At 37.2% G+C, this 25,256-nt stretch overlaps 1 protein-coding gene and 1 long non-coding RNA gene across 2 annotated transcripts in view; both read left to right on the top strand.

Moving 5' to 3' along the window:
* Nucleotides 1-25,256, top strand: part of USP12 (ubiquitin specific peptidase 12) — a 40,088-nt gene that overhangs the window by 1,686 nt on the left and 13,146 nt on the right. The window contains exons 2-4 of the mRNA XM_075742122.1: nucleotides 11,831-11,911; nucleotides 17,887-18,100; nucleotides 21,599-21,825. Of these exons, the coding sequence (XP_075598237.1) occupies nucleotides 11,831-11,911; nucleotides 17,887-18,100; nucleotides 21,599-21,825 (522 nt within the window). The remainder of the gene's footprint in view (nucleotides 1-11,830; nucleotides 11,912-17,886; nucleotides 18,101-21,598; nucleotides 21,826-25,256) is intronic.
* Nucleotides 164-7,815, top strand: LOC142599917 (uncharacterized). The gene is made up of 3 exons (XR_012833384.1): nucleotides 164-478; nucleotides 2,726-2,859; nucleotides 3,246-7,815. It is a non-coding gene; the product is annotated as an uncharacterized LOC142599917 (long non-coding RNA).

Genomic DNA, 25,256 nt, shown 5'->3' on the forward strand with positions numbered 1-25,256 from the left:
CTCCAGAGAAGGAGACTCCACAACCTCTCTGGGCAGCCTGTCCCAGTGCTCGGTCACCCTCAGAGTGAAGACGTTTTTCCTCATGTTGAGATGGAACTCCCCTCTGTGTTCCAGTTTGTGCCTGTTGCCCCTTGGCCTGTTACTGGGCACCACAGAGAAGAGTCTGGCCCCATCCTCTTGACACCCACCTTTTAGATATTTATAAGTGTTGATGAGATCCCCTCTCAGTCTTCTCTTCTCCAGGCTAAACAGACTCAGCTCTCTCAGCCTTTCCTCATATGAGAGATGCTCCAGTCCCCTCATCATCCTCGTAGCCCTCCGCTGGACTCTCTCCAGTAGTTCCCTGTCTGTCTTGAACTGGGGAGCCCAGAACTGGACACAGTCTGAATTCTCACATTCAAGCAGTATACCAAGATCTTTATATGGCCAAATGTTGTAGGACATACACCCTATACTTCAGGAATTTTCCCTCTCTGAGGTAGGTAGATTTTAGGTTAGACTGTTGAGTCAGTGTGATTGATCCTTGAGCTAGGGTGATCTCATTTTATTGCAATTCTAGCTAACATCCTTTCACCCACGCTTGACCACTAGCCTTTGTGTCAACATAAATTCAGTGCTGGCCTCTTGGTTTAGGTCCAGTATGGACAGCATAGAAGTCATAGGTGTGGCCTGGCCAAGCAGCTAGTTTAAGATTATTTTGTATGTATGGTTATTAGAAATGGCATTATGACATTGACATGACGTCATTGACGTTTAGGTCAATCCCAAAACAATTTTTTCAACTAAAAATCATCTTATGATTAACTAAAGTGTCTATATCCATGAAGCTGGAATTCTGATGGCCATTAAGTATTATCTGTCCAATCACAATCATCTGCACTGAGGTGGATAAACTCCAGGCGTAAGATTTTTCCTGTGCCTTTCTGATGCATGAGCTTTAACAGTACTGTGAGATGGCACAGCTAGCATACAGCTAGGATACCAGTTGTAAAAGTTTTTTGAACACTCAATAGAAGATTGTGCTTAAAATATTTCAGTAAGGATAGTGTGAAAGAAGCACTTGATATTTACTACGGAGTTGTTTAGAACAATGTGGTTATGGTCAAGCAGATGTTTTTAATTTCAACAAGACTCATTTACTCATGTTTAAGCATATATTTTGTGAAAACAAAAAGGAACATACTTGCTGAGCAATACTAATTTTTTTTTTCCTGGCAATTCTTCTTTGTGTCAACCCACTGATAAACTGCCAGACAACTTCCTAAAAATTCTGACAAGTTTTTCTTGCCTTTCCCCATGTCTCTTACAAGAACTCTGAGGCTGTTGCTTCTCTTCTTGTGTTTGATTAGTACAAAACCAGTAACAGGCAATTTTTGTCAAGAGACAGTTTGTGCCTACCCAAACCTGACATGCAGATACACTTATGATCTGTAACAGAGCAGTCTGGAACTATGTTGAAGAAGCTCTTCCAACGCAGTCCTGCATTTCATTACTTCCTTTTTTGTATCCAAATTCAAGTTTGACTTCTGCTGACTCACATATATTTTATGCATCTTATCCTTGTTGTTCAAGCTCTGAATATTAGACAGCAATATGTTACGTTTTACAGTACTAGCAGGTTGTGTGGGTACAGTGAAGAGCGACATCCAGTAATTTTAGTTTGTTAGCCACGGTGCCTTTTGAGATGATGTTACAAGAGCACATTCTGTCTACAAAGGGTTGGTTCTTTTGTGTGCTTCATTAGCTCATTGATCTGTACTCCAGTGTTCATACCAGTGATGGCAGAGCTCTTCCTGTAGTACTGTCTCCGAGTGTTGTATCCCCTTTGAGCTTCCTTGGACTTTGCTCTACACCACCACTCCTGTGGTTCCTTGTGCTGTAGTAAGTCTTAATTACATGGTGGAAAAGCTCTGAAAAATGCTTTTTCCCTTGAATGGTTTAGCTACTGTTCTTGCTGCAAAATGGATGAGGTTAAAAATGTGGGGGCTTTTTTTTTTTTTTTTTAATGCTTTTGCAGTAGAAGTAGAACTTGGTCATTTATCCTCATCTATGCATGAAACTGTGCAGTCAGAGTCTTACCTGACTGAATTATATGGGGTTTTATGCATGGCTGAGAAGTGGTAAAGTAACCCGTGCTAACTGCAATGAAGGCGTGCCACAAGGTATACTCACCATGAAATAGAGATTGAATCTAGTACTCCTGACTTTTGCTTCTGTTGTCTAGAATCCAGCAAACATTTGCCAGCAGTTGAAAGTTATCAAGTCTTATAATAGCTGAAGTAAAGAGAAGATAGAAATTATCTTTGTAGCTTAAAAGCTACAAAAAGCTACAAAGACATCAGTCTCGGATGTACAGAAGGAAGTTGTAATGGTAGTAGTACTTGTTTTTCAGCATTTCTTCTAGAAACTGTTTATGTTAGCACAACCTGAAAAAGTTTAATGAAATTTAAAAATTATGCTAATCTAGAGGCTGTAGCATTAGACATGAAAATCTTTTCTTCGTGTTTCAAGTATTTGTCTATGTGTTCCCTTCTCTGTCTGCCAGTGTAGCATCTTAGTTACAAGGTCAGCGTCACTGAATGTCTTCAGTGATCAATTCAGTCTGCCCAGCACTGACATCAAATAGACAGTTTGTAGCTAGGTGTCGATTGTATGATGTAAGTGTGTTCTGCATGAGAAGTCTGTGCATGTCTTACAATCCAAATTTTTGTTTTGTTTTTGAAAGGAGTAAGCCTTGTGGAATCATGCTGAATGGCCGGCTATTGTGCTTTTCCTGCCTGTCTCCTGTCTAAGGGTCCTGGCACCAGTACCCTTTTGCTCCTTTCAGTCACATTTGACAAGGGTGAAGAGGTCTCGGAGGTATTTAAGTTTGAACAAGCCTGTGGGGAAAAAAGGCAGCTTAGAGGAGCCAGACCCTGTAAGTGCCCAGCTGAGGGAAGGTTACAGGGCACCTAACTCAGATGTCGTAGCAGAGACGCTTTATAAAAACATTTAATTGCAGGGAAATTTTATAACTAGCTGTGAGATAGGTATACATATATGGACTTCATTACTGCTTAAGGAATTATTTGTTTACAATAGGGTTTTTAAACCTGATTGTGAAATCTGCACTTAATGTAAATTGATGTTTGCCAGAGTTTGCAGTCAGTCAGAAATGGCTATGATGGACTCACTCCTGTTCCTGCTAATTGCACTGTCTCCTCTGAAACACAAACTTTAATACTTAAACATTAATTGATGATCAGGTTAACAGAATCCACAGGAAAGTGTACAGAAGACTCATGCTGGAAGAAGTGAGAATTGAGAGTTACAGCAAGGAAAGAAAAGTTGTGGTAAAACATAGCTTCAAAAGCGAGGAGGTGGTAGAAAAGAACACAGAGGAGGAGAGGACTAAAGCGACGCAGAGAAAATAGCAGTGTTACGGTATTTCTTTATCCAGCTGCCTGACTTGCTCATGTGGCAAGGTTGGCAAGAAGGAACATGTGCTGTGTCTCAGCCACTGCGTTTCACTCTGGCATCATGACCTGAATCCGCCTTGATCTGGAGTGTTCAAGGCACGTGTTCATTTGTGGTGATTCTGTTGCAAGCACATTAAATTTTGGAGAAGTGCTTGTTAGACAGCTGGGGTAAGAGCTCTAACCACAGAAGGGAGGTTCACTCATCTGTTGGAGTTCTTATCAGGAGAATATTTCATGATAAATGTGATACTAAGACTCAAGCATGATTATGGCATTTGTCATCATCATTTTTGTAGATGTAACATGCCACAGTATGGTAATAAAAGATGAGTCTGTACATTTGCTCTTTACAATACTGGGTTTGTGACACTGCTTAGTATACTAATTAATTTAGACAAATTTGTTTTAAATTTACATCAAAATATGAATTTGACTCTATATTAATATAAAACAAATGTCAAATATGAGACACGAAGAAAAAAGTCCTGAAGTTGTGTAGCTGTAAAGCAATATTTATACCAGCATAGAGAATTATTTAGTTGGCATATTACTTAGTTGGACAATGTCAATTATGTAAAGATTCCTTTTTCTTTTTACCTGTATATATACATATATTCATCTTGCAAGTTCTAAGCACGAAGAAACAATGAAAAACAAATTTGGACTCAAGCCTTGCCAACAGAATTTTTAGCTGTGTCTGTGGGAATAACTGATCCTATTACTAGAAAAGCTTACTTTTTAAACTGCCGAAGCAACTGATTTGCATTAAAACTTCTAGGAATGATTCTGTAAAAATGTGGTAAAAGGATGTCTGTCTATTAATTGATGTTATCTACTTTTCTCTTTCAAATTTATTGAAGGAAAGAGGTGTATAAAAGCCCTGTATAGGGGGTAACTTTTGTTTTCCTAGCTTAGGAAGTTTGCTTTGCTAAAGTTAAATGCTTTTAACAAATGTTTTATTTCAATAAGGTCTATCTGATCTTACAGTTGACAGAGAAAAAAAATCTGGATCTTTTTGTAACGTAGAACCAGAACGGTGTATTAACATAAGTAGACCAGAACTGGAAAACATTTTTACCATTTTTCATAAACTCAAATTCTTTTTATAATTCCATAAAAATGGGAAATTATAAAAACAACATACTTCTTTTTATGAAACAGGAATTATGTGGGTTAAAAAAGCATGTGAAACACACCACAGTGTGCAGTTTATCAACAAAAGCAGTTGAGCAAACGTTCTTATTTTTTTTCCTTTTTTTTCTTCCTCTCTGCATTTTTGGTGATTAAGTAAGTCTGATTTTTCTAAAAGATTAATATAATGCTTATAACTGTACTTTTTAGGCAATGAAAGATTTCCAAGGTCACCATCAGATCCTCTTTTAAATACATCTCACAGACTTCCTATCTTGTCTGCTAGTAATTCAACCTTTAACTAAAAGTCTTTGAAGATAATAGTTTTGATCTTTTGGGACCCCACTTAATGAATGTCATTATGAGATGTGTTGCACCGATGGTATTGCAGATCCATCTGATTGGAGGAAACTGAAGCAAAGCCACCTGATATCATAAATAGTGTTGCCCCACTAATTTTCTGGAATTAGACAGTATAAATATGGCTTATCTTGTTGGCAGTATTTTAGTTTTTAGCAGTATGATTTCATTCTGTATTGGGCAGGTAATAGACAAAGTCTGGCAGCAATTGGGGAAGAATTGTAGAAGCATCATTATAGTTTTTCATGTTTTGAAGATCCATTCCACGGAAGAGCCAAGCCCAGAGCCCTAATTTTCCCAGTCTCAGCTTCATATGTGAGAGTAACTTATCTTTGACTTCAGTGTTCAAACCAGAAGAAAGTATGACTATATCTAGTTGCTCTGAAGGAAAATACATTGTGTATGCTCAGTGGGGCTCAAAAAGATGGGTGTGGTAGACATACCAAATGTGAAGAGAAGGTAATTTTGTCCTATGCTATCATTTTCCTTGCCCAGGCAGAGATGTTTTTACCTTGTACTCAATAAAAAACCTTTTGTCTTAGCTGCACATAGTTGGAATATACAGGACTATGTCTTAAACTAATTAGTTAAGAAAATAACACTATTTGTAAGTATTTTGAAAATATGAACTGAAACTATCTAAATATTTCTTAGTGAGATTATCAAGTTGTGTATTACTAATGCATGTTCTTTTGCAAATAAATGAACAACAAGGATTATTGAATCCCACTCAGCATATTTCACTTCTGCTTCCTGGGCTGGAAACAGTATCAAAAGAAATGCATTTCCATTTTGGTTGCAGTTGAAACAACAGATATAAACGGATTTAATATAGCTATTCTGTTTGCTTTTAATCCTGATTCATATAAATACATGGAAAAGTATGAATTCATGTATTCTAATAAAACATAACTGTAAGAGTAGTGTTACGTATTTCTTCTTTAACAGAAGATTCCATCAGTCACAAGTGCACTAATTAGTGTAGGCTCTGAAATTCTATATACCGTCACTAGTGGCACAGACAAGGAAGAGTCTTCTAATACGTGGCAAAAAAAAAAAAAAGGTGAAAGCACTAGTAAATGAGTGCTTCTATACTGAGATTTATTTTTGCTAATTATAAATAATTAAATTAATTTTGCGCTTGTAATGTTTTATTCTTGTTCAGGAAAACATTGCTATTCCTGGTTACTGAGTTTCCCTTTTACTTATAATACCTTTTGTCACTAGGAAGAACAAAAGTTCTGTTTTGTGGCGGTTTTGTGACTTACTTATAGCTAAGGTCATGTTTAAAAAATTGGGCTTACATATCCCTATGCAACGTGGTTTAGTTATGTGAGTCACCTTTTACCTTTATTGTTCCGTGCTTCTTGAGGGAGGTGGAGAGCATCATAGGGAAGGATCTAGCATAGTACATGTCTGAAGGGAGAAATGGATCTTCAGAATTTTGACAGCAAATGTAAATTTTGAGATAAGAAATTTCTTTTAAAGGTGGAATTTTTGGTTTTACTCAGGGAATCTACCACTCAATAAAGCCAGAGCATAAAGCTGTTACAGCAAACTACTGAAAAGATGACCCACCAAGTTATCAACTGATATTTATTCTAGAAGGGGATAGATCAACCCCTCCCTACCCCACCCCAATAAGACTAGCACCAGTGTGATCTTCAAAGCACGTTGGGCTGGTTATGAATGAAGTCTTTGTAAGAGAAAAGCCGCCTATTCGGTTGGATGATAACAACAAGGTAGGACGCTTTAAAACTGCAATTGTTTGCCCACTTGCTGACATGGTTTTAGACAGTATTTTAATATAGGGTGGCTTTTCTTTTTTTTCTTTAGACGAATGCTGTGTGCATTTTCATTAGTGTTTTAGTTCAGGTAAGGTGTGTGCAATTCTGAAGTGATTCTCGCAGGCATCCCAATTTCCCATACTTTGATTTGCATCTTGGAGTGCTCTTTTGGAGGAAACTAAAGCAACATAGCTCAGCTGCAGCTGGGTGTTCAGTCACAGAACCAGCCTAGAACTAATCGGGCAAAAACCCTCTGAAACCCGAAGTGTGTATGTCAGATCACAAGCACCGACTGTTTGGCTTTACAGATTGGCTCCAGTTAGCTTATCCATATGTTAGCTGTTGATATGTCTCGGGAGTACTAGTTGGACGTGTAGCACCACAATAGTGTGACCTCCGAGGCAGTGAGAAAAGGCAAGAATAAAAGCATAAATGGTATCTGACAACATTACTGCTTTTTAGCAAGTGAAAAACTGAAGAACAAACAAAAAACCTCATCACATGTCTGCACTTATTTCCCTCCCCCTGCCCTTTTTGTTGAAATGTACAATGTCAGGGTTTTTTTAGTTTATTTTAGAACTTTGGGAGAATGCATATCTGTAAAACTTGAAAATCAGGAAAATTCAACTGTATTTAAAAGATGCTATACTTTCCTCTCCCACTGTGTTTTCTGTTTTTTGATTCCACTAAACTGAAATCAAACACTAATTTGGTTAATGTTAAATGTGTTCATTTCTAGAAACCTCAAGCTTTTTGGCAAATAAAAGTTGAGAAACTTAATTAAGGGCCTTCCACAGTAAACATGGATTCTTATCCCATCATTAAGAAATTAGTATCTAAGAGGATCTTTGATAAATCCAATAATATAGCCTTTTTCTTTAACTTGATGAGGGAGATAAGCAATAAATGTTTAACTGCTTTGAACATGGTTAAAGTAAGAGTACTCATGATTTACTCATGATTACTTGTATCAGTTTGAAGTTAAAAACAGGATGAAGTGTACAGTGGTTCAGCTTTACACTTAACTTTCATTATGGGTGAGGACACTCTTAAAAAATCATGGATATTTTAACATTGTTTCCTGGATCATTTTCAATAACAAATAAAAGTTAAGCAAATCTTGATTTCGTATTGTGTTCTTGTATAAACACCTTAGTTGCTAAACTTTCCACTTTATAAAGCTATACTGCGGTAACTACGACAAATATGTGTTCTGTATGCCTGTACAATTTAATGATCTATGTGCTGGAAGAGAGTTAATGTAAGGCAGTTTATGGTGATGTATAGGTTTTATACTAATATGATGCAAAACCTGGTAAATGCCAGTACTATTGCAATATCAGCTTTTTTGGACTTCTGTTGTACCTCTGTTCCTTCCCACTTCTGGGTAATGACCTTGTGTGCTTCCATGCAGAAGGGTAGGGAAACTGGAGGTGAGGGTACTAACCACAGTTGATGATGTTCCTTTCTGTCCCCTGCGCCATGTTAAAGCCTTGTGTGGGGACTGAGCATCAGTTGTATGGTTGTTCAGTGAGCCCAAAAAAAGAAGTTCACTTTGGGATCTTCCCACATCCCAGTTAAGTGGCAAAGGAAGAAATTCTGTACTCTGCAGTGTACATCACAGACTGAAATCTTCCAAGTCTAGATCCCAAGCCCAGTAAGTCCATCCTGGCTGATGGAAAGAGATAGACCCCACCTCTGCTGACCTCTTGCCCAAAAGGTGATATGGTACCCTAATCATTGGTGGTGTCACAGTGCTTCCCCTCTGCATCTGTATTTGCATAATGGAAGAGTCAACTGGGACTGATAATGTCTACTGTAATAACAAAGGGGAAATGTTTTGCAGCGAGGAATAGTTAGGTTTTAAAATAGCTTTTAAGGCTCAGATGTGAATATACTTTTTAGCGTGCTCTTTCAAGCCCCTGCTGCATACTAGGTTTTCTCTCTCTGCAACCAACACACTGTGCACAGTATAAATGATTACATTGTGGGGAGGAATAGCATCCTTTATGACAAAGAGAGCTGTAGAGGGAAATCGTAAGGAGCTTGAGGGTTTTTACATTGGTTTCAAACATCCATGCTGGTTTGTAGTAATAAAACATTCATAAACAACTGCATTCAAACATAGGTAATGCCATGCTTTGAAATCATGTGAAAGTCTAAGCCTTGAATGAAACAGCCTTGAATAATCAGAAAACCATAACTGTATTGGCGTATCTTAGCATGTCTTTCTCATTGCCAAGCCAGGGTCTTTATTGTGCTAGAAAGCTACATACAGTGTTCAGGTCTATACAAAACAGAAACATCAAAGTTTATACCATAATATTCTGCCTTTGAAAGATAGAATAAAGCAGCTACTCCACCCCAGCTTCGAAAAGAGAAAGAATTTCCTAAAAGACTGCTCTTGAATTTATTTATTTTTAAAGAAGTAGAGATTTTAGGATAAAAAGGCCTCCACAGTTCTCTTCCCCCCCCCCCCCCCCCCCCCCCCCCCGTTTATTTGTAAATAATATGCACCTTGCCTGAGCTTGTGGGTGTATTTCAATAAGGCTGCAAAACTACATATTCAGAAGTCGTGGAGTGCTTTAATGTTAAATGAGGGTTTATACCCCTTTTCCTTACCACTGACACCAAACGGCATTTGAGAACAGCTTCTAGAGTAGTAAGCCCCGCAGCCAAATCCCCGGTAAAGGAGAGGCTTTATCACACTGGATAATTGCAGGGGATATGACTGATGAAAAAGCAGCCAGGGCCATGTCGTGAATGGAGCAGAGCTGTACTGTCTCACATGCGGAGTTACACTATCTTTTGCTCTATTCTACTTCAAGTTGTTACCTCCTAGTGGGCCTATGACCCTGTGTTTCCAGTTTCAGAATTAATAAGCTAGATTGTGTAACCACTCTGAAGTTCTGCAGTACCACGATCATGCCAGGGCAGATACCACATAATAGAGTTTCATTTCAATTTTATATGTTTTGATACAGTCCTAATTTTAATTCTATCCCCCCTCCCCTTCTCTGTAATTAATCCATGAAATCCTGTGTGCTGTTTTTAATGCAGTTTGTGATTTTGATTTATTTATTTTAATTTTATTGTTGTAATGTCCAGGGCTATTTGCTACATCTATGGTGTAAAGAAAGAACTTGTTGGGAAGGAGTTGCATCTGGTTTTAAGGTTGTTTGCTATATACTATGTGCTATTTTAGCTTCGCTTAGGCCTGACTTTAGACTGGAATATTTGTGCTCATTTATTATTTTGATAGAGGCTATATCTATATCTATATCTCAGTGCTGTTGTATGCAACAAAAGGGATTTAGAGTTGGATACATTTGCTTTTTTCTAAAAGCAATCAGTGTAAGAGCTCATAGAAACCCAGGGATTTTTTGTTCTCTGAATTTTCCAGAGTAGAGGTTATTTTGTCTCTAAATAAAAACCCTCTCTTTCCTTTGAAACCGAATGTTTATTGCACCAGTTCAGTCAACAGTCATCGATTGGAACCACAGAGTAACCAAAGCTACCTTTTCTGACTTATTTTTGAGGATAGGATGCAACAGATTTGTTGGGCAAAGGCTGCAATATTTGTAATGCACACCAACACTAGCTGTACTGTGTTGTCTTTTAATTTTACAAAGTTCAACGTATTTAGCAAAGCACTTTGAACATTTTATATTTTCAGTGTAAGTGGAACAGACCGGTCTCTTTGCTTCCTATGAACAATGTGCATTTCTTAACTTTTTCTGAAATGCGATATACAATATGAAAATTACACTTGTTAAGAGGAGCTCACCATTTGGCCTCATATCACCTGCTTTGCAATATTGCATTAATGCAATTGTTATTAAAGAAGCTCCACTCTGAAAATAAGAAATACAGAACATCAAAAGAGTATAATTGCATGAAAAGACATGAAAATGATACAACTTACTTTGAGATGTTTTTGAACAGAGCATATTCGGAAACATATCTCTAAGGTATTTTTGGATTATGTTGATATAATATTCTTGTGGTGCAAGAGTGTTAGGTTCTTGATTATAAGTATGTAAGCATTAAGTTAAGGCACAGAAGACTTGCTGTCTGCTTTAAGACCTGCGTGAAATGGTTTTGTGGACAATCTAAACATCCTGAGAGTAGAAATCAACAGAGAACTCAAAGGACTGATTTTTCTGCATTCATGGCTAATAATATCCTGCCTACAAGCTTGTCCTTGCATTAAGCAATAGACTAAGTAAACAAGTTTGGTTAATTTGCCATGTATGATTGTTGAGTTGGGTCACAAACTCCACTTTCTCCCGTTCCCTTCAGGGTACAGACAGGAAGGTATTTCATCTGTTTTCAGTATTTAGTCTCTCATTTATTTTTGTTTTCCTCCCTCCTGACTACAAAGAGCTTCAGTGTAAGTAAGTTTAGTAAATGCAAAGTCTTGTGGTCTGAGATTTGTTGGAGCGAGTCCAGAGGAGGGCCATGAAGCTGATCAGAGGGCTGGAGCACTTCTCATATGAGGGCAGGCTGAGAGAATTGGGGTTGTTCAGCCTGGAGAAGAGAAGGCTCCAGGGAGACCTTAGAGCAGCCTTCCAGTACCTGAAGGGGCCTACAGGAAAGATGGTGAGGGACTGTTTATCAGGGAGTGTAGTGACAGGACAAGGGGTGATGGGTTTAAGCTGAAGGAGGGTCGATTTAGGTTAGATGTTAGAAAGAAATTCTTCCCTGTGAGGGTGGTGAGGCACTGGAACAGGTTGCCCAGAGAAGCTGTGGATGCCCCCTCCCTGGAAGTGTTCAAGGCCAGGTTGGATGAGGCTTTGGGCAACGTGGTCTAGTGGAGGGTGTCCCTGCCCATGGCAGGGGGGTTGTAACTAGATGATCTTTGATGTCCCTTCCCACCCAAACCATTCTATGATTCTATGATAAGGTTTGGTGTTAGCAAGGCCTATAATTGTGACCAGGGTTTTGTTGCTGGGGTTTTTGTGTTGGTTTTTGGTTGTGGTCATTTATCCTTGCCAAAAAACTTCACCTTTTTTTTTTTTTCCCCCTCAACTAGTTACATTCACTGTGTATGTAGTTGCAACACTGATATTTTACTGCTTTTGACTTTTTTAGGGCGCCAATGCCTCAGCTTTGGAGAAAGAGATTGGTCCGGAACAATTTCCAGTCAATGAGCACTATTTTGGTTTGGTTAATGTAAGTTTAAGTCCATAACTTCATTGCTTTGAAATGCCACCAGTGGATTTGTTAAATTACAAGACTGTAACTGAGTGAATAATTAAAACACTGAAAAATATAGTAATTGAATATGCATAGTTATTGAAATGTGTTTCAATATTCAGTGTATTTGTTGAAATATGTTACTGAAATAATTGTGGAAATTGAACTGTGTATTTAATACTTTATTTCATTTTACTAATTGTAGGATATTTTAAAAATATTTTTCTTGCTAATGTATAAATCTTAAAAAAACTGTTTAAAATACTTAGTTTGTAGTTCATAATATGCCAGTCTGAGTGCATAAATACAGTAAAAGAAAAAAATCTTTGAAAGACTGTTGATGATATTAAGTGCTCATATGTGCTATTTGTATTAAGATTTTTAAAAAATACTGAGCCCAAAGGGGAAAGCAGTGGTGGAAAAACCATACTGAATTGTTTGATTCCATCAGTAGTTTTAAGGAATAACTGCAATTTTTATTTTTGGTATTACCCATGAAAAGTATATCTTGTTAGAAATTGCATTATCCTGAAATGAAATATTTCTTTATTGAGGCTTCAGAAAGTACATATTTAGACCAAGTTGATTTAACAAGAGCTATCATCTTGCTTTTCTTAATTAAACTAATTACTTCTAATGCTGTCCTGCTACTATAACATATGTCTCTACCTCTAGGTTCTTAGCACTGGCATGGTTCAAGAGTCTGCAATGCACGTACACACTGTGCAGGCACTAAACACTCTTAGTGATAAGCTGACTTACACGAATCTCAAATGCCATGACTTAAATTAGTAATTTTTTTCTTTTCTCCTGAAGTTGAAATACCTTCAAAATGACACGTTTCTCTGAAAAGAGGAAATACAGTAGTTTAACTGTTAATACTTGCTAGTTCTGTAGCAGAGCTTAGGCTTTCCATCAATGCTGTTCTTATCTTTCTCAAATCTGTTACTCTGTTGACAGATAACCTGTTTTCATAATTTCTTGTCCAAGTCCAGAGAGAATGGAAGACTTAACAGTAAAATTTTATTGTACACATAATCTTGAAGTTTTACATATTTTGTACCCTTAAGAAAAAGAATAAAGTTTTGTGGACCAAAATTCTTTGATTTGTATCAGATGATAGTAAAATGGGATTCCGTTACATCCTTGGCACACTGGTGCTGTGTTTTTTCAGGTACAGTGGTTGGCTAAGGAAATTCAGTCATATTGTTGCTTGAATGGTTTTCAGATCTCTTCTATATATTATGTTTACTAACATAGTATGTATATACCATAAATGTGTAATAAGCTTGCAGCATTTACATCTATCAGGAAAAGGAAAGTTTGTGACCTCTTCATTAGCAAACTATTGCCAATGGCCATTCAGAAAGAATGACAGAGCTAATGATAATTAAAAGAAATATTAGATAATTAGGTAATAAATTAAGAGTACTATTAAATTGAGAAGTGATAGAAATCACAATTTTTGGCATCATTGATTTCTGTAATTGTTTTATAGCAATTACAAGAACTGAAGTTCTCACGAGGTTCATTAACATTTACTGCTAAATTTGTTTATCCATTTTGTTTGTCCAGAGTAATGGAAAAAATGGAGATAATGTGGAAATCAATAGCTCTCTTCCAGCTGTGTGATAGCTAGCTATTTGAGATGTCTGGCATGCAGGACAAGATTTTAGATAAAGATGACAATTCTGAAATAGAGATCTGTCAATGTAAATGTAGCCTTTATCCAGAGGTGGTGTAAAAGAAGAGAAGGTAGAAGCACTATCTTATCTCCTCTCCAGCTTTGTGGCGGAATCGAGGGATTATTGAGAGGATGTGCTGAAAGAACCATTTGGGAGGTAAAAGAAGAATTAAGAAATGGCAATTATGGGAAGCATATGGAAGACCAGATGGTTGATGGGATGTTTGATTCTGTCAATGAAAGCTCTAAATGGAAGATTCAGCTTAGGCTTGAAAGGACAACATCATTCACTAAGTCAGCAGGAAATATTTAAGATGAAAATGTTAGTAGTATGATGTCCCATGCACATGAGCAATCAGGAACATCACATCTGCCTATCATTCTTCTGTCCCTCTACAGTGCAGTAATGCAAACTATTCAAATCTACGTGCTTCACAAATTGAATCAACAATTTATCCAACAAGTATGAAATAATGAACATTTTTAATTTCTTAAGAGCTGCTCTGGTAGCTTTTCAGCAGTTTACTGGACTTGTAGAGCAGAAAGTTTGGTTATTCAGTCTCTTGCAATGGATCTGTGTGTTTTGGAGAAATCCTATTTACTGGCGTGGCCCGTTGCAACGCATAAGAGTTGTCAGAGCTGCCAGTGCATCAGAGCTGGGAGGAACCCTGGCGCTGCACACAGACAGTGTACTAAGCAGATCTACGTTCTTGTAGATCTCTTGTTTGCTTTTGTGGATCTGTGGGGCTCAACAACCAAGTTTCTTCCCAGTTGTACATTGCATCAGCAGACTAAACTATAAGGCTATAAGCCTCAGTGAGTGTCTGGTGGTTTTGTTGCTGCTTTACAGATTGTCTCTTTTTTTTTTTTCTTTTTTCTTTTTTTTTTAATTTCCACACAGATTTGGGTGTTGTAACTTTGATTTCAGGATTGAAAAAAAAAAAAAAGGAGAGGTGTGTGTGGGAAACATACAGAGTGCAGTATTTTTGTGGAAGGAAATAATCTGGTTTCTCAGAATTTAGAACAAAAGAACAATATGAACTGAAAAAAAGAGAAAATTTGGGTTTTTACTTTTCTTAGATATGCACGTCTTAAGGTGATCCTCACAGTAACAAGGAGGCAAGCCATAAACCAGTTGAAAGCATAGATTAAAATAACTCTGCTCTGTATAGTCTCTATTACCTTCCTCTGCATGCGATAGAGGAGTCTCAGTAGCCTGTACAGGCTGACAGTTTAAGATATAAAATGACAATGACTGAGTTTCTTAGAGTTTTCTACTGTTACTCAGTGGCAGACTTCACAAGCGTTTCATTTTCCTACAATTATATTTTGAATAAATCTAGCTGATTTCTAAAGCTAGCTAAATATCCTTCTTGCTTTGGACAGTTTAATAGGCTTCCAGTGCTGTGTGTTTTCTTATTTCAGAGCGGTGCTGGAGTGTTTACACAAAACATACAGATTATGGTTGCAAACTTCTTATACAGTGCAGCGCTTGCACATCTTCTTGCAAATGTTGTGCTTCTGAGGCAGTGCAAACTGTAAAGTGAGGGGAGAAGGAAGGTGTTGTTGGCCAGGTTAGCTGGAAAGCTGAGTGCTGAAGAAGCAGAAATAGAAAGCAAATATTCAGCATGCAGTAGGTGGTGGGAGGATGGGGAGACTGGAACAAGGTTTTGGGGGTTTTCTAAATGAGGTGTGTCAAAGATGGGAAGTAAAGGAATAATGGTGGCAAGACCAGCATTTATTCATGTAACAAATTCACTATTTGCTTAGTCTAGAAACCTCCCCACCTTCCCCTCCTTGTTGTTTAGTACATGTACTATTATAATTTTCTAATGATTGGAAGCTTTTATTTTAAAAAGATTCTAGGTTTTGAAGGGATGAAGATTGATACTTTAGATAGAAAACAAATGTGAACTAATTATGTGGAAGTGTAGTGATAGGACAAGGGGTAATGGATTTAACCTGAAGGAGGTAGTTTTAGATTAGCTATTAGAAAGAAATTCTTCCCTATGAGGGTGATGAGGCACTGGAACACGTTGCCCAGAGAGGCTGTGGATGCCCCCTCCCTGGAAGTGTTCAAGGCCAGGTTGGATGGGGCTTTGGGCAACCTGGTCTAGTGGAGGGTGTCCCTGCCCATGGCAGGGGGGTTGGAACTGGATGGTCTTTGATGTCCCTTCCAACCCAAACCATTCTGTGGTTCTAATTAAATTTTCTTCAGGAGTTTGTTTTCAAACAATCTTCTATTGCCTACTGTCTTTCTGAATTTGGTTGAAGAAAACCTTTTATGAACTCAGTCTGCTTGCTTTTATTTCCTATCCACAAGCATGTAGGTTAACATACTTTCATATTAAATTAATCTCCTGAATTTTGTTCAGTGTTCTGAGTTGTCTGTTGCTTCATATTTTGGTTGTCTCTTACTGAATGTTTGCCATTCTAATTAATTTATCATCAGACTGTTCCTTTTTAAAATTGCAATGTTATTAATTTTCTAATTTGCTGCTTTTTCATCTTCTGACACTTGCTATAGAAATTTTAGCACCTTTCCTATTTGATTTAATTTTAAGAACTTTCTTAACATTTTAATGTAGTTATCTTTTTATGGCTATTTCTAATTATAAACTCATAAATTGTTAGCTTACAATATTAAATGTTTTGACATTGTGACTACTGTGTGGTTTCATCTGCTTCCTTTAAGGAAAAAAGCCCTGGTTTTCCTCTTAAGTTCGTTGACTTACTTGAGTACAGATTTGGACCACAAAGAAGCTAATATAAGCATTTTCCCTAGCTTAAAGAAATCAAAATAATGGGCCTTAATTTCCTTACTTTTTAATATGGAGATCTTAAGACTGCTTAATATATTTTTTGAAATACACTTCTTACTCGTTCTTTGAGTGTGTCTTGGGTATTTAGAAAGTAGTTCTTCAGATTTCATTAATTTAAAATAAAGGAAAACAATTTACTTTCCAGTTTTCTGATTAAATTTCATGCAGCTCTTGTTTGTCACTGTCTTAATTGTGAGAGAGCAAAAAACAGCAAAAAAATAACTTTGCTGTTATTCCTGAGATGTAAAAGATTTTAGTTCTTTTTCTCTGTTGAAAGAACCTGCTTAAAATATTTCTAAATGCACTGTTTGCTATATAACAGTCTCCCCATCACAACGTAGTTTTAGAATTTGCTACCCGTATGTGCTACTGTCTTTATATAAAATATGACATTATTTTCATATTTTACAGAATATGTGTAGTAGGTACGAGCTTCAATTTGCAGGTTGAGTGACTGCAGCTGAAAGGTTGGATTATTTCCTGAGGGCCTTGTAAAGATTTTTTTCTCACACTTTCAGTGTTACTTAATAGGTTTCACTGGAGGAGGGCAGCATAAAACGAGAGTGGCTCTTTCCACTGACAGCTCACGGTGCCTTCACAGAGGTGATGGGGCGGTCTGCGATGTTGGGGTGAGCTGGAGACAGTCAGTGATGACAAGACTCAGGTGCCTTCAGAGTCTGGGGAAGAGGGACACCTGGAGCGTCCTGGTACCGAGGGAGTTACGGACGCTTTTCTAGCTGCCCCACTTCCATTCAGTGGCCTGCCTCCTTCGAAATGCACATGTCCAAATTGTGCTGTCTTTTCCTTTCTGTCTAGATTTGAAACTACCACCCGTGTCATAGCTTTGAATCCCAAGCAAGCCATGTTGCCATATTTTAAGAAAACTCCTGAATGCCAATCCTGTTCACCCTAAAATGAGAACTGAAAATGTAGGAACAGGTTAAAGCAGATACTTCTGACTTTGATCACAACTAATAAGTTTAGGAGAATCCAATTTCTGAAGTGTCTGAGAAGCTCTCTATTTACAGCTGAATTTCTTCACAGTACAAGGTCATGCTGTGCCTGTTCTTTAATGTTGCGGCTGATGTGTGGTAGGTGGATAGATATTTTTACCTGTAGATAGATATTTTGGGAGCTGTGAAATTGGTGGTACTTGTTGAACATTTTGACCCAAGCAAATGCAAAGTATTACTAATAAATTAAATTTACAAGTGAGACAAAATTCTATAGTATTGTTCAAATTTACTTAGATTTTTCTTGTATGTACTTACAGTGTACTTGTTAATCCTTAGCAAAACAGAGGTATGCTTTACTATCTTCAAGTCAAGAAGAAATGACTTGCAGAAAATTTGCCCCTGCTTATGAATTCTCTTATACTTTCGATTTAATTTTACCTCTCTACAGTAATACAATGCAAGCTAATAAATCTCTCTCTCATTTTATAGTTTGGGAATACATGCTACTGCAATTCAGTTCTTCAGGCACTTTATTTTTGTCGACCATTTCGAGACAAAGTCTTAGCATACAAGAGTCAACCGAGAAAAAAAGAGAATCTCCTTACGTGCTTAGCTGATCTCTTCCACAGTATAGCCACCCAGAAGAAAAAAGTTGGAGTAATACCTCCCAAGAAATTTATAACCAGATTACGAAAAGAAAACGGTAACTTTTTTTTTCTTTTTCTTATGTAATAATCATAGCAATTATGATTTAATTCTGAAGTTGACATAGTGGTATACCTACATGTGTGTTACGCATGGAAAGTGTTCTTGATCCTGCCGTGTAAAGAACGTGGATGCATTTTGAGAGAGAATCCTTATCTGTCTCTCTTCATGGGGAACTCAGTGTATTGTCAGTGGCTGCTTGTGAAATTGCTTGCTAATTTTGCCTATGAACTGTATTTTTATACTCAAAGTTCACTGTAAAGCTGTTGTTCTGTGTTTAAAAAAAAGAGTACTCTTTGAATGCAGGAATCAGTCTCCCAAACTCAGTGTGTAGAAAGGACATTAAGACTTCCCTGCAAGAATCTAGCTTAAAAATCCACAATTTTTAAAATTCATTTAGAAGTTATGTAATACTTAGCTTGACCTACTTTTTAAAGGATTAATTAATTTCAAAATGACTAAGTAGTTTTGGCCAATTTTTTTTAAATGTAATTGATATCTAAATTTCAAGAGATTTCCAGAGGTTTTTAACATTTCTTTTTTCTTATCTGCAGGGCTAACTGGTCAAAATGTTTTAGAAAATAATTCAATGTTAAAAAAGAAAGGAAACTTTGCAATCTACTACTCTATTTGGATACAGTTTTATAAAAATATAAGATAAATTTTTTCTAAAAAATAACCACTAGATTTAAATAAACTGTATGAGGTACCATAGTTAACACTGCTGCAATAGACATGTTCATACTGTTGTAATCTCTTCAAGACTATATATGCAGACTAAAAAAGTGTTTAAATGTTGTGATGACCATCCTGTAGCAAAAATAAGAAATAAAATATTATAGTGACATTCCTAATTTGAAGTGACCCCTCCAGCACACCATGAGTTATATTGTTAAAAAAAAAGCTCTTGGGAAATGTACTCTTACCTATGCAGAATAGAAAACTTTGATTCAATTCTTCGGTAAGTATACTTGAGTAGGTATGCTTGTATGTTGATGCATTTACATTTCATTATGTCAGTGAATGTTGGCTAACTATGACAAATGTGGAGAATGATTCAGATGGAAAGCAGAAATTAAACCACAGGAGCCATCTTTTTTAGAAAGTGTTCTTTTTTAATGCTTAATTATGTCATGACACTAAAATTCTAAGCAGGATGAGGCAATTGGAAAATCTTCATTAGAGAAATCAGATGTGAAAGTTCAGCTCTTGTTGGCTTTTGTGGTCTCTTTTAATGATGATACTCTCACCTTTTCTACAAACACATGGCTAGATTGTCAGGCAGCGATTACATGGACATCATATATGCCATTAAGTATTTAATGAAAAGGTATATAATTTCGAGCTTTAAAGAAGAGTTAGTTAAAGAATCAGGTAGGTATACAACACCGATCTAGATTCTGTTACAGCCAGTATCCAGCTACGCCAGGGGGATGACTGAGAACATAAGCTTCATGTATTCCAGACTACAATGCTGCTATTCCATCTTTATTTTCAAAGTCGGAATACAGCATACGTATATTAATGACCTTAAAGCTTAACTGGCTGGGAAGCAGCTGCTGGCTTGAAGTCAGCTGAAGGTGTACTGTTATGTTTGCTTAATTTTCTTCTAATCATAAAATGAACAATGTGAGGCTTTCATTCTGTTGTACTTAATGCTAATTCACTGGCTGGGCACGTAGCCCTGAGAGGTCTGTGATGTAACGCTGTGAAGAATCTCTGAAGTGTTTTACCTCAAGAGACTTGTAGCTTTTGTTCTGCCTTGACTTACTTGATTAAATAAAGACCTTACAGTTGGCTAGTTTTGGAGTTGAACTTACTCTTACTTCTCAAAAATAGTGTAGTAGTTCATTAAATAAATTACTTGGTTCATACTCTTGGCTGACCTGTTGCACTACTTAACCTCTCCAAATGATCTAGATCAGCATCACATTCTTTCTACTTTGCTAATAACTCAGGATTTTTTTTCTATTTGAAGTTTACTCCTGGATGCCATCATGATAGTAAAGCTTCCAGGTAGTCCTTGCATGCACTTCAAAACCTAAGCTTACAGAGTAATTTTTTCATTCATCTTCCCAGTCCAGGGAACTATCCCTCCACTGAAGGCGAGTCTCTTAGTATATTCTTGGACTACAAGCAAATTGCAAGTTATAATTAATTAAAGTAATTGCACTTTAAAAGACTTGTATGATATCAGCCAGTGATATAGAATGCTTTTTAAATTGGCAGATAAATTTCCTTGTAACAATTCCTGGTCAAAGAGAGAAGAAGTAACTATTACTAAATCTGATTCAATGCCTTTATGGTTCACTTAGCCCCATTCCTGATGTGGAGATTTGTAGCAGCAGAGGGTATCTCAGGTTGATATCACAGGGGACTACAATAAATGGTGTTTTCAGGGTAGTACCAGTTTGAACACAAACAAGAGAGTAGACTTGTAAAAAAGAGAGTTCAGCTTTATGCTTTAATCTGTATCATTGCTATACATCGCAAGTATGTGGCAGTGAAACTATTCCCCTTCCACTGAATTAATCCTATAACTGTTATGCTTAGAAATGTTGACAAACTGAGGACATGAAGCAGAAAGCATAGTGAATCCATTATTATCTATCCAACAAGTCCACCAGTAATAAAGGTGCCACATATACCAATCTCCAGAAACAATATCTCAGATTTTGAAAGACAGATCTATTTATTACTTGAAATCCTAATTTGAAACCTGTTTGCTCTTGCTGTGGCTAGAACTTTAGGCTAATTTGACATGGCTTCTACAAATAGTGCCTTACTTGAAGAGCTATGTGAAAGAAAATAGTTGTTTAAAAGTATCAGTATCTTTAAGTTTTTAACCTTAATCTTATTTTCATTGCTGGTATTGATGAGACTGCATATGACAGAGCAGCAGTGGACTTAAAACCCTAAAAATTAAAATAAAGCAATATTTTGAGCATTTATTGTTCATGTTCTTCCTGTGATAGAACATATATATGACAAAACATTTCCTGTCATAAGTTCTCAGTTCATTTCTGGAAAGTATCGACATCTAATGCCATTTGAGATGCCCTCTGTTACCCAAGACATTGACCTGAGCTTGGCAGAGATACCATAGCCTTTAGGGTAGGAGATCCAAATTGTTGTGGACTGGCATCTGGAGGCTGGACAGGATAAGCTAGAACATTTCAGGTGGCACTGTATGTCCACCTATGTTTAGGTAGTTGAATCATGCCCTAGTTTTCTTGCAGAATGGTTCACTCTTCTGTTAATTCTGATCAGCTGAGAGATTTCTATGAATGTAAGCTGACTTGCCCTCCCCTTTTCCCACCCCCTATATTTTTGGCTTAGTTTATGAAGTACGTGATTTGGGTTGGTGTTGTATTGTCATGGGTGATTCAAGCCGTGAAATAAAGACTGGTTTTGAAATCTGACTTCTTTCAAAAACTTTTTTGTAGTATAGAACTAACTGGTTAAATAAAAAAAATTCTGTTGTTTTATCTTGTAGAGCTTTTTGATAACTACATGCAGCAGGATGCACATGAGTTCTTAAACTATCTATTAAATACAATTGCGGATATCTTGCAAGAGGAAAGAAAACAAGAGAAACAAAATGGTCGCCTACCTAACGGCAACATTGACAATGAAAATAACAGCCTGCCAGACCCAACCTGGGTTCATGAAATCTTTCAGGGAACATTAACTAATGAAACCAGATGTCTTACATGTGAAACTGTAAGTCTGTATATACTTCATAAAATGAATTCTTCCATGTTTCAGAACTTCATGTTTCATGATTCATTTATCTCAACAGAATAACATACTAGATTAGTTTCTTTCTTTAGAAACATTACATTCGTCTGAACATTTGCATTTTTTCTTTGTTAGTGAGAAAATTTCAGCAGCTGATATGTGAATTGTAGGAAAAGGCTTTTGGTCAATATTTGGAAAATGATTGAATTTTTGTCAGTGTGATTATAATCAACTTCAAAATTTAGATTAGAAAATTCTAAATTGATGTAATCCTAAGAGCAATGCAGCCTGGTACTTGGGGATGTGTAGTTCTTCTCAAATTTAATTTCTTACTAACTTAATGTCATGCTTAGTGATACATTCCATAAATAAGGATTCTGAACCAGTTCCCACTGATTTCTAGTTTTTAAATTTAAAGCCATTGAAATCAAGATATTATGGTTGGCTTTTGGCACTAAGACAGTAGATTAGGATTCTCAAAGAACATAACTTCATGTGCAGGAAAAGTAATCCTTTCTTAAATGTCTGTTCACAGGAATTCTAATACTAGACCTTAAGATATAAACTCGTTCTTTGAGTAAGCTATACTAAAATTTTCTTTGAGAATAGTTCTACAGTAAGAGAAAGCATATATTCCAGAAAAACTTACAATTGAATTTTACCTGCTTGAGAAAGATAAAAAGCAGCACAATTTGAAAATTACAGTAATTCTGTCATGGTCTATGCCTTAGATACTGTAAAAAGCTAAATGATTGTACTTTTTGTATGACTCTTCACACCTATTTTCCTTAATTAGGTAATGCATATATTTCAGCATGATGTTAGAAAGGAGGAATTAATCAGATTATATATTTCACATGTAATTTTTTCCGTCTTCTAGAAATACCCACCTCTTCTTATTTCAAAGAAAATAGCTTCCTAATGCCATGTGTAATGTAACTGCAGACTTCAGTAATTTAGGTACTGATTTCTAGCTACCGTATTTTCTTTTCTGGTAGATTTCCCCTCCCTAATATTTCATGGCAACTGTCAATTGCTTCTCTTGTAGTTCTTGAACTGATTTTTTTTTTTTCTTGAAACATGAGTTTGGATGAGTCTCTTGACTGACATCATTACCTTTCCTCACTATGGCATAGTGAATTACCACTGTCAGGATTTTGATCTAGGTACAGTCCACAATACAATTTTAAAATGCTGATATGCTCTTTGCCAGCGTATTATATTAGTTATCAGACCTATCACAATTTTGAGAGTTTTACTAATAATGCTCTGTTCTATTTTTCTGTTAGCTGTTGCTGAACAGGATGTGCCATGCCTGTTTGCCACCGTGCCTCCTTGGCCAGTTGAATTTTAAATTCATTGTTCTAATATGCTTGTTTTAATGTATTAGGGCCTTTGTTTTCCAAGCCCTAATAATCTTGAAACTATTTCATCAGGTTCTATCTATTCAATATATAAGCTCATGTCTAATTAAAGCACAGTGACTTGAAAATGAGCACTTAGAAACACATTTAGACACGTTAAATAAGTAATATTGCTGTGAATAGTGTCTTAGTTTCAAATATAGTGAGCATATATGATTGTTTTAATGTCTGTCGGAAGCTGTTGGCATTTAGAGTCTTTCTGTGTTTAGAGATATAACTTAAAATGTCAGAGTACTTGGATATAGCTCATGTAGAAGATTACACAGCAATAGTGGATGAATTATTGCTTCTTAATGATAAGACAATAACCTTAATTTAAATTTGAAATTTAATGCATACTTAAATATAAAGTATAATATATCTTTGCTCTAAGTGAGAATGATCATCTTCTAACTGGCCAAACCTACTCACAGATTCACAGAACGGTAGGGGTTGGAAGGGACCTCTGGAGATCATCTAGTCCAACCTCCCTGCTAGAGCAGGATCACCCAGAGCAGGTTGCACAGGATGGCGTCCAGGTGGGGTTTGAATATCTCCAGAGAAGGAGACTCCACAACCTCTCTGGGCAGCCTGTCCCAGCGCTCGGTCACCCTCAGAGTGAAGAAGTTTTTCCTCATGTTGAGATGGAACTCCCTGTGTTCCAGTTTGTGCCTGTTGCCCCTTGTCCTGTTACTGGGCACCACTGAAAAGAGTCTGGCCCCTTCCACTAGACATCCACTGTTTAGATATTTATAAGTGTTGATGAGATCCCCTCTCAGTCTTCTCTTCTCCAGGCTAAACAGACCCAGCTCTCAGCCTTTGCTCATACAAGAGATGCTCCAGTCCCCTCATCATCCTCGTAGCCCTCTGCTGGACTCTCTCCAGTAGTTCCCTGTCTGTCTTGAACTGGGGAGCCCAGAAGTGGACACAGTACTCCAGATGTGGCCTCACCAGGGCAGAGTAGAGGAGGAGGATAACCTCCCTTGACCTGCTGGCCACACTCTTCTTAATGCACCCCAGGATACCTTTGGCCTTCTTGGGCATGAGGGCACACTGCTGGCTCATGGAGAGCTTGTTGTCCACCTGGACTCCCAGGTCCTTCTCAGCAGTGCTGCTTCCCAGCAGGTCAAGCCCTAACCTGTACTGGTGTCTGGGGTTATTCTTCCCTAGATGCAGGACCCTACACTTGCCCTTACTGAGTTTCATATGGTTCGTCTCTGCCCAGCTCTCCAGCCTGTCCAGGTCTTGCTGAATGGCAGCGCAGCCTTCCAGTGTGTTGGCCACTCCTCCCAGCTTAATATCGTCAGCAGATTTGCTGAGGGTACACTCTGTCCCCTCGTCCAGGTCATCGATGAATACATTGAATAGGACTGGAACAAGCACTGACCCTTGGGGCACACCGCTCCAACTGGACTCTGTGCTGCTTATCAAAACCCTCTGGGCTCTGCCATTTAGCCAGTTCTCTACCCACCTCACTGACCCTCATCCAACCCGCACTTCCTAAGCTTGCTAATGAGGATGTTATGAGAGACAGTATCAAAATGTTCCTAAAATCAGCACAGTAAGATTTTATTCTAATTTCAGTTCTTCTGGTTATAGAAAAGCGCTTCTTTCCAGGACACGCTGTCTCATTAGCCCATCTTTAAGATAAAGAATGATCTGACTAAATATTTATCCTCAGTTTAAGTATGGACAGTGGAATATAAGGAACAGAGATATGATTCTTTAACAAAGATTTGTGTTGTGTCAAGCCACACTATAAAATAAGTAAGTTACAAAATGGATTGTAAGTTGTCTTTACATGCTTTTAATGTAATTTCTTGTTATCATGCTTTTCCCCTTCCTTGACAGAGGCAGTATGATGATGTAAATATTACAAATTTCTGTGGCTAATTGATAAAAATTAAAAATAAAATAATAATAAAAATTGATAAAAAGTTAATTTATTTTACAGATTTCTCTCACAATTTAAGGAAAGAATAACAGTAAACCAGAAAACAATGTAATTGA

The sequence above is a fragment of the Balearica regulorum genome, chromosome 1, assembly GCF_011004875.1.
Source record: "Balearica regulorum gibbericeps isolate bBalReg1 chromosome 1, bBalReg1.pri, whole genome shotgun sequence".
NCBI lineage: Eukaryota > Metazoa > Chordata > Aves > Gruiformes > Gruidae > Balearica > Balearica regulorum.